Here is a 16,093-nt window from a genome sequence, read left to right as displayed (position 1 = left end):
GAAATGTTTTACTACAATAACATGCAAAAAAAAATCGATTTTTTATAGTGTTAGCATCTGGCGACTGCGAAGGCCACTCCAACATATCAATCCCATTTTTCTGTTTCCACTCTACACATCTTCGGCTTCGGTGCTTGGGATCGTTGTCCTATTGCAAAATCCAAGCTAGCCGAGTTCTTCCAAATATCTTCGTAGCTGTTGGTTATGAAGCTTTTCGGTCAATTTTATTCATCAAAACTGCATTCAGCTTAGAAGCAGCTCCAAACATGTATCTTAACTGGATGTTCAACGGTTCATTAAAGTTGTCGATTATCAGCAGTACACCAAGGGCGACGTATGCAACTATTCGCTCAATAGGAAGATTCACCCGTGAACATCACGTTTGCCCATTCAAGTTTTTTGTGAATGTCTGATAATGAGAGCAGCGGTTTTTTGAATGCTCTACGGAGTTTGAGGCCTTTGTCCTAAGTAAAAAGAAAACATAACAAATTTTCAAACTTCTCAAATAGAATTTTTAGAAAAACCATGGATGTGCAGTTTTATAGCTCTTTGAATTTTGGTGCAAGTTTCAAGTGCTACAAAAATCGTGTTGATTTTTAGTAATATTTTTTGCTTGAGTATTTGGGCATTTTATAAAAAAATATCCAAAATCAGCGAGATTTTGGAGCTAGTTTAAAGTTGTACTTTATTACAGCAAAACTCAATGTGCCATAAAACTAAATGAAGGAATAAAATGTTCTAAAAATTTTAAAATTTATGATTTTTTTTATATTACCACAAACTTTGAAACTTGGATTAATAGGATTTTTATAGGAAACTGAACTCCATTTTCATAAAGAAATTATTAGGTTAGGGGTAGTCAGAATTTTCAAAAAAAAATTTTCTTTTTGCATTCTCTTAAAGTATAATACCTTAAAAATATTGTGTGGAAATTTGAAGTGAATCCGACAAATACTTTTCGAGTTATTCAACAATTAACAAAGGGCGCTCGGGCGCTCCGGAGCGTTCGAGAGCAAGAAGCAAAATTTTAAATGTGTTTTTCTCAAAATTATGTTTTTTGAATTGGTCATCACTGTAACTTAAAACCGCTTGGTACATTTCAATAAAATTTATACTTTTTCTTCTTCTTAATTAGCGCAATAACCGCTTACGCGATTTTTGCTGGAATAAAATTTATACTGCTATTGAAAATCAAAAAAATATCGTGTCTGATCGAAGAATTTTTTTTTTTAATCTCGATTTTTTTTAAACAATTAATTGTCGGTTTTTTCTCGAAAATCTGAAAAATATTTTCTGAGGCCGCCATATTGGTAATTAAAAACAAAAGCTTCGACCAGGCACAAAATTATCTAATATATTATAAAACTAATTTCTCTTGTCCGATTGATGTTAGATGAATCTCCAAGAACATGTGATGATCACCGCAAGGGACTTTTGGAGAAACGGACTACACACAAACAGCGAGAACTTTTACAATTATTATATATATTTTTTTTAAATGCTGCTAAAGTTAAGTGGAAACATGATGTATTAACGCTATGTTTTTATTTTTGTAAAATAAAGCAATTGACTAGCAAAAACAAAAAAAATAGTGAAAATCATCAATTTTTCGGGCTTCTGTTAAAAATTTGCCTATAGCTGCTGTGCTATAGGTTTTAGGGCAGCGTATGCAAAATTAAAAAAAATTCTACTCAGTTTTCTATTTTCAGTGCCATTTCAAAAATGGAACACTATAAGGATATGGCTCAGTGCTGCCCGACAAATGACGCACTTTACAATTTTATGTAGTTATTTTAGGCTAACTTCGCATGCAGATACTTAGAAGTTTTCTCACATCATAAATGTACTCTGATGCATGCACACAACCCATCGAGTGCGCATCAAAACCGGCAAAACCGAATGACGGTCGCGTACAACACACATTCATACATACAGACAGACATACTGGCCGCTTAATTTAAAAATATTGGCTTAAACATATCTCATCTACTCATAAACATTAGCTATAGATCCATCAACGCGATCTGAATGAAGTGGGAAAATTATAATAATTACATAATAAACGCGTGTGGCAAATAACCTTCGCATGTTTTGGTGTCAGATTTTTTACTCCACTTTTCTTATTACCTTTTGTGGGTCAGCAGCTAATTATTAAATAAGAAAATCTCAATTCCATTTAAAATTCAAATAAATACCGCGTACAACAGATCAACAAAATACAATCACACCACGCGATGCCATCAAATACAACAAATTTGTTTAATCAAATTAATCAACACCTATGAATTTCAACTGTTAATTAAAAAATAAAAAATCGCGTGTAGATGCATTAATATGACTTCGCTATTTCTGGCTCACTTTCTGGCATCTCACCACACCCATCACACCCGTTAGCTGTCAACAGGAGGTTAATATTATTGTGCGTATACATGTGTGTGTGTGTGTGTGTGTGTAAGTGACCCCTAAGGGTATACATTAGGCTGGACAGTAGGAACTGTTCACATAAATCCAGCGTCGTCCAGCGATGCGTCACAACAAATTCGCATCTGTATAAATCACCAAAGTTGATTTTGTTAATTGGATAGTGCGTAAATTATATGCTACCGTTTCTAATAGCATTTTTGTTTTGTAATTAAAATTTTTTTTTATTTTAAAACAATTTTTTTTAGCTTGATTTCCATGCTAAATGTTTGCTCGCGTAATTGCCACCTTTGCGGACGTTAATGTTGACTTCATTATTGCAAATACGAGCTTTTTGTTTTGTCGCTCTGCAAACGATTTGTAAAGTCTGCAGCTACAACAGCGCATTTTGCATATTTCCGATGCTGAGCGATGACGTTGGCGCTTGCGATTGCTGTCATCTTAATTTTTGTGAATATACATATGTAAATGCCTTATGCCTGCAAATATTCATTTGTTGTTTGATCGTCAAAATTTTAATGTGTTGACGCGGTGCTTTAGTTGCTGTTGTTCCTACTTCTCTTGTCCAAGTTTCTTTTTGTTTTTTGCTTTATTGCAGTGGCACATTTAATTGCAGCACCTCGATTTGCTTTCAGTCGCTGCGCTCCATTCGTGTCCAAAAGGATTGAGTGAAGCTTGAAATTTATGCTTATCGCTTAATAAACGCATACATATGTACATACCTAATTTTGCATATATGTATGAACACACATGCATAGTTCAGCATGTGTGCCAGCATTTTGTGTGTTTAGTTTGAATGATAATTTTGCAATAAGCGTTAATTTAAGTGCTTTTTATACGGCCACAGTTGTTTGGTGCCTCTTCTATCTCTTTTATTTCTGGGTTTATTTAAGTTTTTGTTTTGTTTTTTTTTTCTTATTTGTCATCTTTTTAAATTTTTATTTTTCGCTTCTTAATTTTTCGACAGGTACTTGGTCCCAAATTGATGGAAAACAGAAAACCTTTTGAATTGCGCAAAGTCTTAATCGTTTACAATTTTGCGCAAGTACTATTCAGCGCTTGGTTATTCTATGAGGTAAATGTACAATCATTAATTTGTGAAGTTTTTATCCATTTTTAACGGTTTTCATTTTTCCCATAAACAGTCCTGCATTGGTGGTTGGTTGAATGGTTACAACATCAGATGTGAGCCTGTGGACTATTCAAATTCGCCAAGAGCGTTAAGGGTAAGTGGAAGAGACTCATCATGCATTTTGATAAATTATTATCTTTTTTTTTTACATTAATAATTTTGAGCAATTAAAAAAGCCTTCGTTCAAATAAAAAGATAAGAAAAATGTAATATAGTAATTTTTATGATTTTTTTTTTCATTTTCAAAAATGGCCTTATATTATTTAGCATTACATTTTAGGTCATAGGTTAGGTTAAGTACTCGTATATCTGGCTGATCTGAGTAGATCTCACAAAGACCTCAAGAGTCCGTAGTGTTACCAGTGTTGTTTGAGTCGTGTTAGACATAGTTTGTGGTACATGTCTTGGCGAGATTTAATAAATAGTTTAAACTTTTGTCGGCAATATCCTTCAGAGATGAAAAGTACACCGATCCTAGGCAGTTGTAATGAGTTAAGCTATGAGCAGGACAGTGTCAAAGGAGGCATTCTAACGCACCACCTTCTTCTTCGCATAAGTTACACGCGTTGTTCTGAACCAATCCCATTTCAGCTGCGTGATGTGGGATTTGACAATGTCCCGCCAGTACCCCAACCAATATTTTATATTCCTTCTTTGGGAGTGATAAAATAAAGTTGGTTGTTTTAGTGTTGGTCCTGTGGGTGGTCGAGGTCTCCCATATAGACTGTGCTTCCAGAGTTAGTTCCTATTCTAATTTCGTCTTCTCAACTGAGAGTGAGAGATATTTGTTCGACGTACTCATCCAAGCAAGCGAGTGCTTGTGTTAGCAAGCTCGTGAACTCTCTCATTTCCCTCTATTCTCTTGTGCCCTATTTCTGTTTTATATTACCATTTTAAGTTCTCTTATAAAACACCTGATATTATATTATGCTTTACCATTAATCTTGAATCGTAGTATATTCTGAACATTAAGAAGTTCAAATACTGGGCTTTTAAATTTTCTAAAAGCCTAAAGTCTACTCTCTCCCCTTGAGTGGCCACTTTTTTCAGTGCCAGAAAAATATTAACATAAGAAAGCTTTTAAATTGCTCTCTCTCTCTTGACGGGACAACTTTCCCATAACAGGACGCGGGCACTTTTTTCCTCAAAAAAAATTTAGTTCCCCCATTAGCGGACAACTTACAAACTCTGCTTTGGAGTTGCTAAAATCAATAAATTTTTTAGATGTTGTTTAGGTATTTCATACACCAAGCGTGTCCACATAGAGTAAAGAATTGTTTTGGGGGAGTTGGTTTTGGGAAAGCAGACATAATAACGACACCGGTTGGAGCTTCCACTATCAGCAATTGCTCAATTTTCCAACGTTATTAATTCAGTTAAGAATCGTATCCAAGTTCAAAATATCGATACAGAAATCGTAATTGTTTCTCAAGCATCGCTGGGCGATTCTTCGGAGGATGACAGAGAAAATGAGATAGACGACTTTTTTAACTTCCTGTAAAAACTCTGATTCAGCTAAAAAAAAATAAAAGCTTTTTCTTTATATCACAGCGACCTCAGAGGCATTGAATTGCTAACTGATCTCCAATTAGAACTCCAAGAAAAATGTCTTACTTTTTAAATCCTTAAACAAAATTTTAATGAAAATTCCATTTATTTATAGAAAGTTGTCTTAGGTACTTCAGAAAGAGTGGTATCTACCTAGAAACTCGATTCTTGCACACCTCGATATTTGCGACACAATTTTTTTTCATTACATACTCAGTACTTGCGTCATTAGAAAATGTGTACCTAAATACTTACAACATTTTTTGTTTTGTCTTTCTCTTTTGCTCTTTTTACGTTGTATTTTTGAGATGATTTTTGATGACACCGAGTCATTCGGGTAATGACATTTTTTAATTGAATCAGCTGAATGAGTTTAGGGGAAGGATTGAAATGACTGTGTATCCCGTCAGCTTTTGCGTGGTGTGGTCTCATAATGGCAAAGAAAAAATTTACGCTGCTTAAAATAAAAGAAAAAGCTGACTTTCCGAACAAATTAAATGTGGGAATTTCCATTAATGCATTAGCTTAAAACTTTTACGTGCATAGAGCAACAATAACTCGTATTAAAAAAATTAACAGCCCAAAAAGAAGTTTGTTACGCGATCTGCTGAATCCGGTTCAGGTAAAAACCAAACTTTTAATGTTTCTGAATTTCCAAAAATGGAAAAGGTGGTGCTCAATTGATTTGCGGATCGAAGAGCCACAAACTTACCAATTACAAGCGATATGCTAAAAGAGAAGGCCAAGTAATTACATGCGAAAAGCCTGGAGGCTTCCACGCTAGCAATGTTTGGGTTGCAAACTTTAAAAAGAGGCATGGAATACGATGGTTAAAAATTTGCACAACAAAACAATTAAGGATAGTACCGGACAGCCATAAAGCTCTGTAGCGTCGTCATCCCCAAGACAGGATATGCATATCGGGCTGTCGACGACGCCCATGGCAGCCATAACCACAGTGCCCACGCACTCAAATAGGACAAACTTTGTTATGTTTTGCAACACTGTTGTGTTTTGCGACTAATATCCCGTTAATAACATAGGTTCTTTGGACTTAACCATTGATCTCTATCTGGGATCAAAATATCATACTTCCTACCGACACCAACGAAAGGCACCCGATTCTCCATTAGCATCCAGAACAGTGTGCACCACTCCGACAACTGTGTCTGGCTTATTTTGGAAGCTCTTACCAGATGAAACACTTGTGCGTTCATAAAATCAGTAAGGAAAAGTATGGAAGGATCGTTATCTTGCTTGTATAAGAACGGCTGGAAATCATAAACTAAAACTAATGGTTATTGGGAAATCGGCGAATCCGCGCTCATTAAAAAATTTTACTGATATACCTGGAATGGCTTCCCCGAACATTTGTTCCAGAGGTATGTTCATTTTTTGTCAAAACAAAAAATGCTGTTTTCATAAAAAATCGCTTAAACAAACAAATAAAAGAGTTTCTTCGTGCTCAAAGTCTCCCGGAAAAAGAACTTCCTCTTATTGATAATGATCCATGCCATCCCAACGAAGGCGAGTTAAAGAGCTACGACGGTCAAATGTCAGTAATGTGATTTCCTCCAAACTGTCCGGCTCTAATAAAGCCCATGGAGCAGAACTACTACTTACTAAATTGAATTACAAAAAATGCCTCTTAAGTCACGTTGTTGCTCATGGAGAAAGTATCTATGAAGTATTGACGTGAAAAATACAAAATGCTGTGCTCTTACTGCAATTTCAATCATCGTTTCAAAAACTGTTTGAAAAAGCGCCTGACTGGGATTGTTACGATATCATTCCCCTTTCAGAGTTACGATTACAGTTAGTTGATGATGCATCCAATATTCAATTCATAAGTGTCAAATATGATTGACGTACGACGTCATTCGCAAAAATTATAAATCTTCCGATTTTTTTTTCCTTGTTCACTCCTCTCGGGCCTCGACACGACTAGTCTTGCGTTGGTTTCGTTAATCCATTTGATTTCTGACAGGGTAAGTGATTAGCTTGTCCCTATGAGTCCTAAGTAGTGGGAATGCCCAGCTGTTGTTGCTTAGGAACAACGCCTTCTTACTGCTTGGAGCGCCATCTGTGTGTCATATTTTTCTACCAGAAGGATCACACAGATGGTTGAGGACTTCGCTAAAGTGGTGTGTCTGCGCTATTACCGCAGCTGCAGGCGCTGACTATTGTGTGGGAGTAAGAATGGAAAGGATACATTTTTGGGTTTGAGGAATGAGTTTTCTTTCTTTTTTGAAAAAGGGAAAGTAGGAAATAATAAAATATTAATAAATTTGGAAAAGTGCAAGGATCGTGCTTTGCGTGGGATTCGAACCCACAACCTCTGGGATGGTAGGCTAGTGCACTTACGCTAGACTACCGAGGTCGCTAGACTACCGGAAATCTTCCGATGGGGTGACTAAATTTGCGCCACCCTGTGTGCCCCTTTTATGTAACAGCCTAGTAATTAATGCTCAGTATGAGCTTGTAATAAATGTGACTACACTCTGATTAAAAAAAACTGTTCCTATTGGAAAATAACATTCCATTTGAACTCAGTGATTTTATTACCACCTAAACAAAGAACGAAATACTTGAAAAACTTCAAAACTCTAAGAGAAATGGCCTCTTACAAACCATTTATAACTACCATCACACAATCAATCAAGCAGAATAAAAAATTTGCGGACTCACGCTTTGTTCTTCGGCAGTTTTCATTTACATATTTCATTTCATTTCTTTATTCGTTCTACGGTCATAAAACCTTACAGACTAGAAGTAGAGAAAAGCTGAATGATAATTTCTTACTGACTAATTGCAAGTGATTTGTTATACGTATATAGAAAGATTTACTTTTAGATCTTAGATAACAAAATCGATATCAAGGGAGTTGTACCCATTATTAAGCTCACTAAGTGCTCTATTAATAGCAGCGAAATTAAAGTAATCAGATTTAATGGCGACAACATGAAAATAATAATAGAAATGTAGCATTCTATAAGGGACATTAAAATTAATCGGCTCAAGAAGTGTCGGACAGTCAATTAAACTATTAATAAAATAATATATAAACATTAAAGATTGAACAGTCTGTCATTAACCCACAATTCAATTAAAAGTCCCGCCAATAAAGTCAACTGCTGTCACCTGTTTTTAAATGCTATCAGGCCAACCAAACAGCTACCACTGCTACCTCTTAGCGTCGGGCTGTCTGGGAAAGCAGAAAAATATAAAGAACAAAAAAAAATGGGCATATGCAGAGAAACTTTGCTTTAAGCCATCGTAGAGTGGTTTTCAAAAAATATGTTTAGCTTTGGGGTGTGTCCAGTTTGTTTTAATAAAAAAGTGAGCACTTAGATATTCATTCCAAAGCAAAATGAGCTGATTGATGGCATAACCCAAAAACGAACTTCACCAACAGAAAACTAGCTGAGGTTATTATATGCCAAAACTTGTAAACGATTATTTAGAAGCGTTAATTTAATTAATGTGCATAAATTAATTTTCACAGAGGGATTTTTTCTATGATGCTCGAACCGGTAGTTGTATGACGCGGAGAGCAGCACTGTTTTGCGTATTTAAATGTGTGCCTGCACTGAAATGGTGTCAAGAAGCGTGACAGATATCGCCTTGTGCTATAGAAAGCAGTTATACGCATGATTTTGTTTTTTGTTTTTGCAAAACATATGCAAATATTGTCTAAGCAACTGATACACCAGCTTGTAAAAAAATTGCGCAGAAATGTGAAGCCATTAGTTTCGATGGCAAAAAGTTAGTCAGCAACGAGAATGTGAAATTTTAGGGAAGCCAAAAACGGATTTAAAGAAGTAATAGCAATTATTAATATACTTATAATATTCTCTTCTTCTTCTTGATTGGCGCAATAACCGCTTAAGCGATTTTGGCCGAAGAGGCTGGGTCATGTCGTCCGAATGCACATAAAGCTGGTGGCTGCAGAGGAAGAGACAGAAGGAAAAGATCAGGTGGAGATGTGAGCAACTGGCTCCAATTAGCAGAAGAAAGAATCGCCTGACGCGGTTAACGCGCCAATCAAGAAGAAGAAGAAGAAGAGGGAGATAACTAAAGAGACGAGCAAAATGTTAAAATAAAGATTTTCATGTCTCAAAATCCTTCTTTTTTTGTGATTAGTAAAAAAAGTTATGCATTAACAAAATTGAATGATAAATTTTGCGGTACGTTTTATAATTTTTTTTCAATAATTAACGGTTTGTATGGCCTGAGCTCTTTAAACGATGCGGACTTTATTGCCACAATTTTGTCGAAACAACATCTTTTCATAGATACTTTCACTTTTGGGAACAAGAAAAAGTAGCACAGGTTGTCATTCTCGGCCAAAAATTCAGATATTTTTAATCAAGTTTTTTCAATAGCAGAAAATCGTCACAAAAAAAAGCAATCGAATATACGAAATTTGAAACAGCTTACTTTTTGAACACACCTCCTATGCACATATTAAGAGTTTTGCGCATGTTCAATGTTTTGAAGTACAACAAACAACAAGTGGCTTTGAAATATATTCTCAAATTCTTCAGAACTCTCTTTCTCGGTTAGGAAAGCTACCATCTGAAATCGGGTAAATATTTATCTCAGTGATGACTGGGCGACTTTGATTGCTAATAGGTGGGCTATGATTATGCTGACGTCGATCTTGGATGGTGGGCGCTTTAGACCCGCAACAAAAATGTGTGAATGAGTCGGTACTTTATCTTAGTGGGGAACCTGTGGTTTTTCCTTCCAAATTTCGTCCATTTTGTCCTTATTCACTCTTTTTTTTATTCAGTAAATTTTTCTTATTAATTTTTCCTTCATGGAATTGCGAAATACCATGAACTTAGTAATCTTTATGAATAGTTAAGCCGCAGGGAACTCAATGAAAAATGAAAAACAAACAAACCTGGAACTCAACCGGTTATGGCATTTTAAGCAAAGTTTCGAGAAAAAAGTTATTGATTGTTAAAAGTTGGCTTTTATGTTGTCAGTCAAATAATAAAGTTAAATTGTGGCTTTTATTATTAAAGTCCATCATAGAATTGAGAGGTAGTATAGCAATCGAAAGAGAGGGCTTAAAGCTTAAAGACTGGTGGTAGTTGGCGTACCGCAGCGTTAGTTCCGTTTTTTTAATAGTCACACCCTATAAAATGAAATCTCATTGACGAAACCTCAACGGTGCCATAATATTATATTCACTTGGCACTTGAAACTTGCACTTTGTTATACTAAAATTCAATGAGCTATAAATTTGCGTACTCAGAAAAATTCTGGTTAAAAACTTTGAAGTTTTGATGAAATATTTGAAAAATGTTAGTTTGAATCTTTACGTTAACAGGGTTTGTTGGGGTATATTTTTATGAAAAATAATTGTACATTTATAATTTTTCGATGCATAGAGAAGAAATTCTAGAGTTACAAATTAGTAGTAGTGAGGGCTTGTATATAGTTTTTTTTTTTTGCATAAAAAAGTTCCGAAGGATTTTTTTTTTATTTGTAGTTTTTTTGCTTGTTAAACGCGGCTTTTAAAAATAATTCAAAACTCGAAAGTGAAAGATTTTTGTCAAGTCGTAACAGGTGGCGCTAAAGTAATCCTCCTATCAGAAAATGCTATAAATTTTGCGATTGGCCCCTAATGTTAGCTGTTAGCTGCTGACCGCCAATCGCGTCTAACATACGCTCAAGCCATCCTTAATCACCACCAAGAGGAAGATGATTTTTCATCAAAAATAATCATGAGTGATGAGGCCCATTTCCATCTTAGCGGGTACGTAAATAAGCAAAATTTAAGCTTCTGGGGCACTGAAAATCCGCGTGTAACTCACGAAGAGCCATTACACCTGTTCAAAGTCACTGTATGGTGTGCTGTTTTCGCTGGAGGAGTCATCAGACCTTTTTTTTCGAAGACGTCGCGGGCCAAACGGTTACTGTGAATGGTGAACGCTACAGAGCAATGATCAACGAGTTCTTTTTGCCGCAACTTGATGAATTGGGATTGGAAAACATCTGGTTCCAACAGGACGGTGCAACGGCACACACTGCACGTGCCCCAACCGATATGCGGAAGGATGCATTTTCCGGGCGCCAAATCTCCCGTTTTGGCGATTCGCACTGGCCAGCAAGATCGCCTGATTTGATCGCTCCAGACTTCTTTTTGTGGGGCTTTTTGAAGTCGCGGGTTTATGTCAACAAGCCTCAGACTCTTGCAGCTCTTAAAGACAATATCCGTCAAGAATGTGAGGACCTATCGCCGGAAGTTTTGGCCAAAGTGATGGAAAATGCCATAAAAAGGGCTCAAATGCCAATCAACTGTGGCGGCGGCCTTTTACATGACATCATATTCTCCATTTGAAGTAAAAAAATTAAAAGACCAAATAAAAATAATCCACAAGAAGAATCAAAGCTTTTCATTTTTTTTTTAAATTATAGCCAAAAAACTTCGCAAGGTTACTTTTGCGCCACCTTGTATAACCTTTTGGGATTATTTTCTGTTTTGAAAGAGAAACACACGATAAGCTAGTAAAACCCACAGATATGTTTAGAAATTGGCAAACAAATATTGAAAATCAAATTATATTCACTTAAACTTGCTCAAATTTATTTTACCTAAAATTCACAGCAATTTTTATAAATATTAGCCAACAGTATGTCAATGTCATTAAAATCCACATTTCTATTCATCACAGGTTGCACGAGGTTGTTGGTGGTACTACATCTCCAAATTCACCGAGTTCTTCGATACACTATTTTTCGTGATGCGCAAACGCTATGACCAAGTGTCGACACTGCACGTCATCCATCACGGCATTATGCCCTGCTCCGTTTGGTGGGGCGTGAAATTCACACCCGGCGGGCATTCGTCATTCTTCGGTTTTCTCAACACCTTCGTACACATCATCATGTACACCTACTACATGTTGGCTGCCATGGGACCCAAAGTACAAAAGTATTTGTGGTGGAAGAAATATCTCACTGTCTTGCAGATGATCCAATTCGTATTGGTTATGGTGCACTCATTCCAGTTGTTCTTCAAAAACGATTGCAACTATCCCATTGGCTTTGCATACTTCATTGGCGCGCATGCAGCTATGTTCTATTTCCTCTTCTCGGACTTCTACAAACAGGCCTATCTGAAGCGAGAGCAGAAGGCGAGTTAATGGAGATTTTAAATAATTTTTGTTTTTTTTTGTTTTTGCTTTAGTAATAAATTAATTTGTTATTGAATTTTATGTAACAAAAATTTCTTATCGCGCTTACAGAAGGATAGACTAGCAGCCAATGGCAAGCTGAGCAACGGCTATGCAAATGGCGCACTGAAAGCCAATGAAGAGCAGCAGTTCAAAGAGATTAACGGCAACCTCAAAGTGCAGGATAATAACAAATTTGATGGTTACTACAAGTCCACACTGGCGTCGCAATCGCCAAGTCTCGCTACAACAGCAGCAACAGCAACAACAACGAGACAGCGGGTCTTTGCCACGGCGAATAATTAATTTATAAAAATCTTATCTAATAATTTAAAGAAAAGTAAAAAACGAAAAATAGATATTTAACTTTAAGTTACTCGCTCTTAAGGCTTTTGTAGTTATTTGTATGAGAATGTACGTTAAAAGCAAAAGAAAAACATAGATAAAGAAAAACAAAGATATAGATAAACGAAAGAAATACTAAAGAAAAGAAATTAAATGAATGTAAAAAAATTTCAAAATTTATACAGACGCATAGATACAAGAAAAAAGAAACAAGAAAAGTAATTACATACTTAAGTTGTACTTAAAGGAGTATTTTAAATGTCAAGTCACATAGACTTGTATGTAAGAAAATAAATTTAAAAAATAATAATCCGGATAATACTTGAAATGCAAGTAAACAAAAATGGTGGAATTATGCAGCTGAAGTATTAAGAGCAGTACGAAAGAAAGATGGATGGAAGTGTGGGCCGCTTAGATTTTCTAAATGTGGGTAAGAACAGACTATTAATTGGGCACTCGCTTGAATTGTGTTTGCAATACCTGTAAATATGTGATTCAAAATTACATTTGTGGATATTCCACGCTAAGGAAAATAATTAAGCCAAATATGACTACTTTTATGCTTAGTAGTACGAGTAGTAGTTTTTTTTTTTTCTTCAAATTATAATGAGCTGACCAATTTTAAGGATTACGCCTGAATTTAGTGCTGACAAAGAAGCACTAACAATAACAAGAGTGCTTTAAAGATTTTACAGTTATCGAATTTCAAACTATTAAAAATTATGTGATATTCTAAGTCCCCGGAATAATTATGCTAAGGAATAATTCTGCTAAAAAAATTAATTTTAAACGATCTTCACACGCAAAAGTTCTCATTATCGGCGTTCGCAATTACCAGTCCTTGACGCAGATAACGAGAACTTTTGCGTGTGAAGATCGTGCAGAATTGGATGCATGCTTATCCTCATATTTTAGATAAAATGTCCAACTACAGGTTCAAAACACTCTAATGGCCTTAGGTAGAAACATCCATCAAAATTGTGGAATTCGTGAAAAAAAATTTGCCCAAATAATTCTTCAAAAAATCACCGAATGCAGTGAATGCAGTTAAATACAGGAAATCCATATCAAGAAAGTCGATAATACAAGATGAAGTCCAAAATAAAAAAGACTGGCGTCATAGAAATATTTTTGATGGCGCCATCTTTTTAATGAGTTAGTGAAAGCTTGGTGACATTCGGTTCAGTTTCTATTTTAGCTCAGTCTTGTCTATTTTGGACCTTGTAGGTATACGCAAATAATTTATAACAATTTTTGCAAATTATGAAATTTTGGTGTTCATGTAACCAAAAAACTTGCAAAGTAGGGGAGAGTGAGAGGGCAAAATGACATTTCCTTTTTGAAAGAAAGTTGCAATTTTTACTGGATAAACTTTTTCTTGTAAGAAAATCAGCTGATTACAAAGTAAAAGTAAACAAGAATTCAAATTGGCTAATTGAGTCAAAATTGTAAACTTAAATTAATTTTTTTATTAAAATGGAGAATGAAATGGAAGAAATTATTGTGAACAAACATAAATTATGTGATGCTCAGCTCGGTATTTTGCATTTTATGTGCTAATTTTTCTAATTTTTTTATTTAATGCGAGGTAACTCAACTGATTTTTTTTTGTAATTTTTCCCGCTAAAAATTAAATCAGCTATTCGTGAAACTGGCAAATTATTACCGGTTTTGCGTTCATGTCCTTATTTATTTTAGAATTTTTTTTCTTTGAGAGCGAATTCTCATAAATTAGATTACTTGCAAGTTACTGCATAATTTTTAATTATGTTTGAATTTTTAGGACGTGAATTTAAATAAGTCAGTATGAGAGATTCATAAAGTTAAACCGATTGCACCTACTCTTCTTCAAGCATTTTCTTCAAAACTTTATTTGGAAATGCATTCCGCGCTGGAAAAATAGTTTATTTTTACATTTATTGGCAGACCAAGGAAGTTATGGCTGTGGAATAATAATTTCTGAGCGAAGTTGGTAGTGCTAGAAATTATTTCGCCCTGAAACGCTTGAAATATCTCCTCCAATAAGCGAACAAAAATCCAGAACTGAAATGCATCTCGCATCCTCTAAAATGGTTGATAAGTGGCACGGCGCAGGTACATGGGACAAGCCATGTTTTTCCGCAAATTGCTTATCCTCATTTGGAGATTTTTCATTTTTTATTCACAAATAAATGATATTTTTCATATGACATGTATTTAAAAAAAAAAAAATTCAAATGGAAAATTAAAAAACAAAAACTCCAAATAAATAAAATTTTGAAAATAATATCAAAATTGCCCCATAAATTCATGAGCATACCTCCAACGCATAAAGGCAACATTGTAAAATATATGCCAAATGTCAGAAAATGAACAGAGAAAGTTGCCTTATTATATTTATTAATATTATTTCCTAAGGTCCCAGAGAAAAATAGAACAAAGCTGCCTTATTACCTCAGCTTTATCATTCCGCCATGAGTGAATAGTTAGTAAACTTCCGTGAATATTTATCAAGACGCATTTATTAATGAAGATGGCACTAGACCAACAACAACGTTTTGTATTATACATTAGAATGTCATGACAAAAGAAAATAGAAAAGAAAAAGAAAATAGAAAAGAAAAGGACGAACTGCGTTGCCGCACAGTCGACTTGCAGTTGGAGTCAGCTGCATACGGTGATGGTGCGAATGGAACGGCTTTTCGTCATTTTTGCTGGCATCCTAATGCACACGGCGAAAGAAATAAAAAACAAATCAGTTGGTCTACTGAAATCACCTTTAATAGATTCGGCTTGATATTTGTGTATTTGATAAATGAAAAAAGAATTGTAAAAATTAGGTGGTCTCAATAAGTGAAAAATCGGAAATCAAGTTAAAACGAACAGAACTTCAGCACAAAATATGAATGCTTGTGCGTTTTACTTACCCTATATCTTTCTTTATTCTTCTTCTTACAATTACATACATACATACATTTTATTCAATATACCTTTGTGATTCTTTTGTACTTAACGCCAAACTTATTTTTTTATTTTTTTTTGGTTTTATGAAGAGCATACAACATGATTTGCATTCTATTCTGTGATTTGTTGTTGTGCTGTTAAACTTTTTTAGTATTTTCTGTGTTGGTGTACTTGTATTTTTTGTGGTTGAGTGACTTTTCGAGATTTTATTTTTGTATAAAGGCAGCTGTATAGACATATTTATACATACATACATACGTGTGCAATTAAAAAACAAAAACAACATCAAGCAAAACTACTCAATGAAATCATGCTATGCTGTAAAATAACACAAATATATGTACATATGTGCATATTTATGCAAAAAATCAATAAATAAATAAAATATATTTTATATTTTTTATGATGAGAAGAAAATATCGTAGAGATGTTTGTATTTATTTATTAAAAGGATGATAAAAGTGGTAAGTAAAGTGATAGGCTGTTCAAAAAGTTTTGGAGAAAAGTATCAGAG

The 16,093-nt window shown here is 34.9% G+C and overlaps 1 protein-coding gene and 1 long non-coding RNA gene across 2 annotated transcripts in view; one reads left to right on the top strand and one right to left on the bottom strand.

Moving 5' to 3' along the window:
* Positions 1-15,998, top strand: part of LOC129253456 (elongation of very long chain fatty acids protein 7) — a 118,956-nt gene extending 102,958 nt beyond the window's left edge. The window contains exons 3-6 of the mRNA XM_054891834.1: positions 3,389-3,496; positions 3,567-3,647; positions 11,791-12,252; positions 12,364-15,998. Of these exons, the coding sequence (XP_054747809.1) occupies positions 3,389-3,496; positions 3,567-3,647; positions 11,791-12,252; positions 12,364-12,597 (885 nt within the window). The 3' untranslated portion in view covers positions 12,598-15,998. The remainder of the gene's footprint in view (positions 1-3,388; positions 3,497-3,566; positions 3,648-11,790; positions 12,253-12,363) is intronic.
* Positions 2,577-3,382, bottom strand: LOC129253457 (uncharacterized). Its single transcript, XR_008583715.1, has 2 exons — positions 3,144-3,382; positions 2,577-3,059 (listed from the first exon to the last, which is right to left on the bottom strand). It is a non-coding gene; the product is annotated as an uncharacterized LOC129253457 (long non-coding RNA).
* Positions 15,999-16,093: the final 95 nt, after the last annotated feature.

Source organism: Anastrepha obliqua, chromosome 1 (assembly GCF_027943255.1).
Source record: "Anastrepha obliqua isolate idAnaObli1 chromosome 1, idAnaObli1_1.0, whole genome shotgun sequence".
NCBI lineage: Eukaryota > Metazoa > Arthropoda > Insecta > Diptera > Tephritidae > Anastrepha > Anastrepha obliqua.
This window is presented reverse-complemented; position numbering and strand designations above follow the sequence as displayed.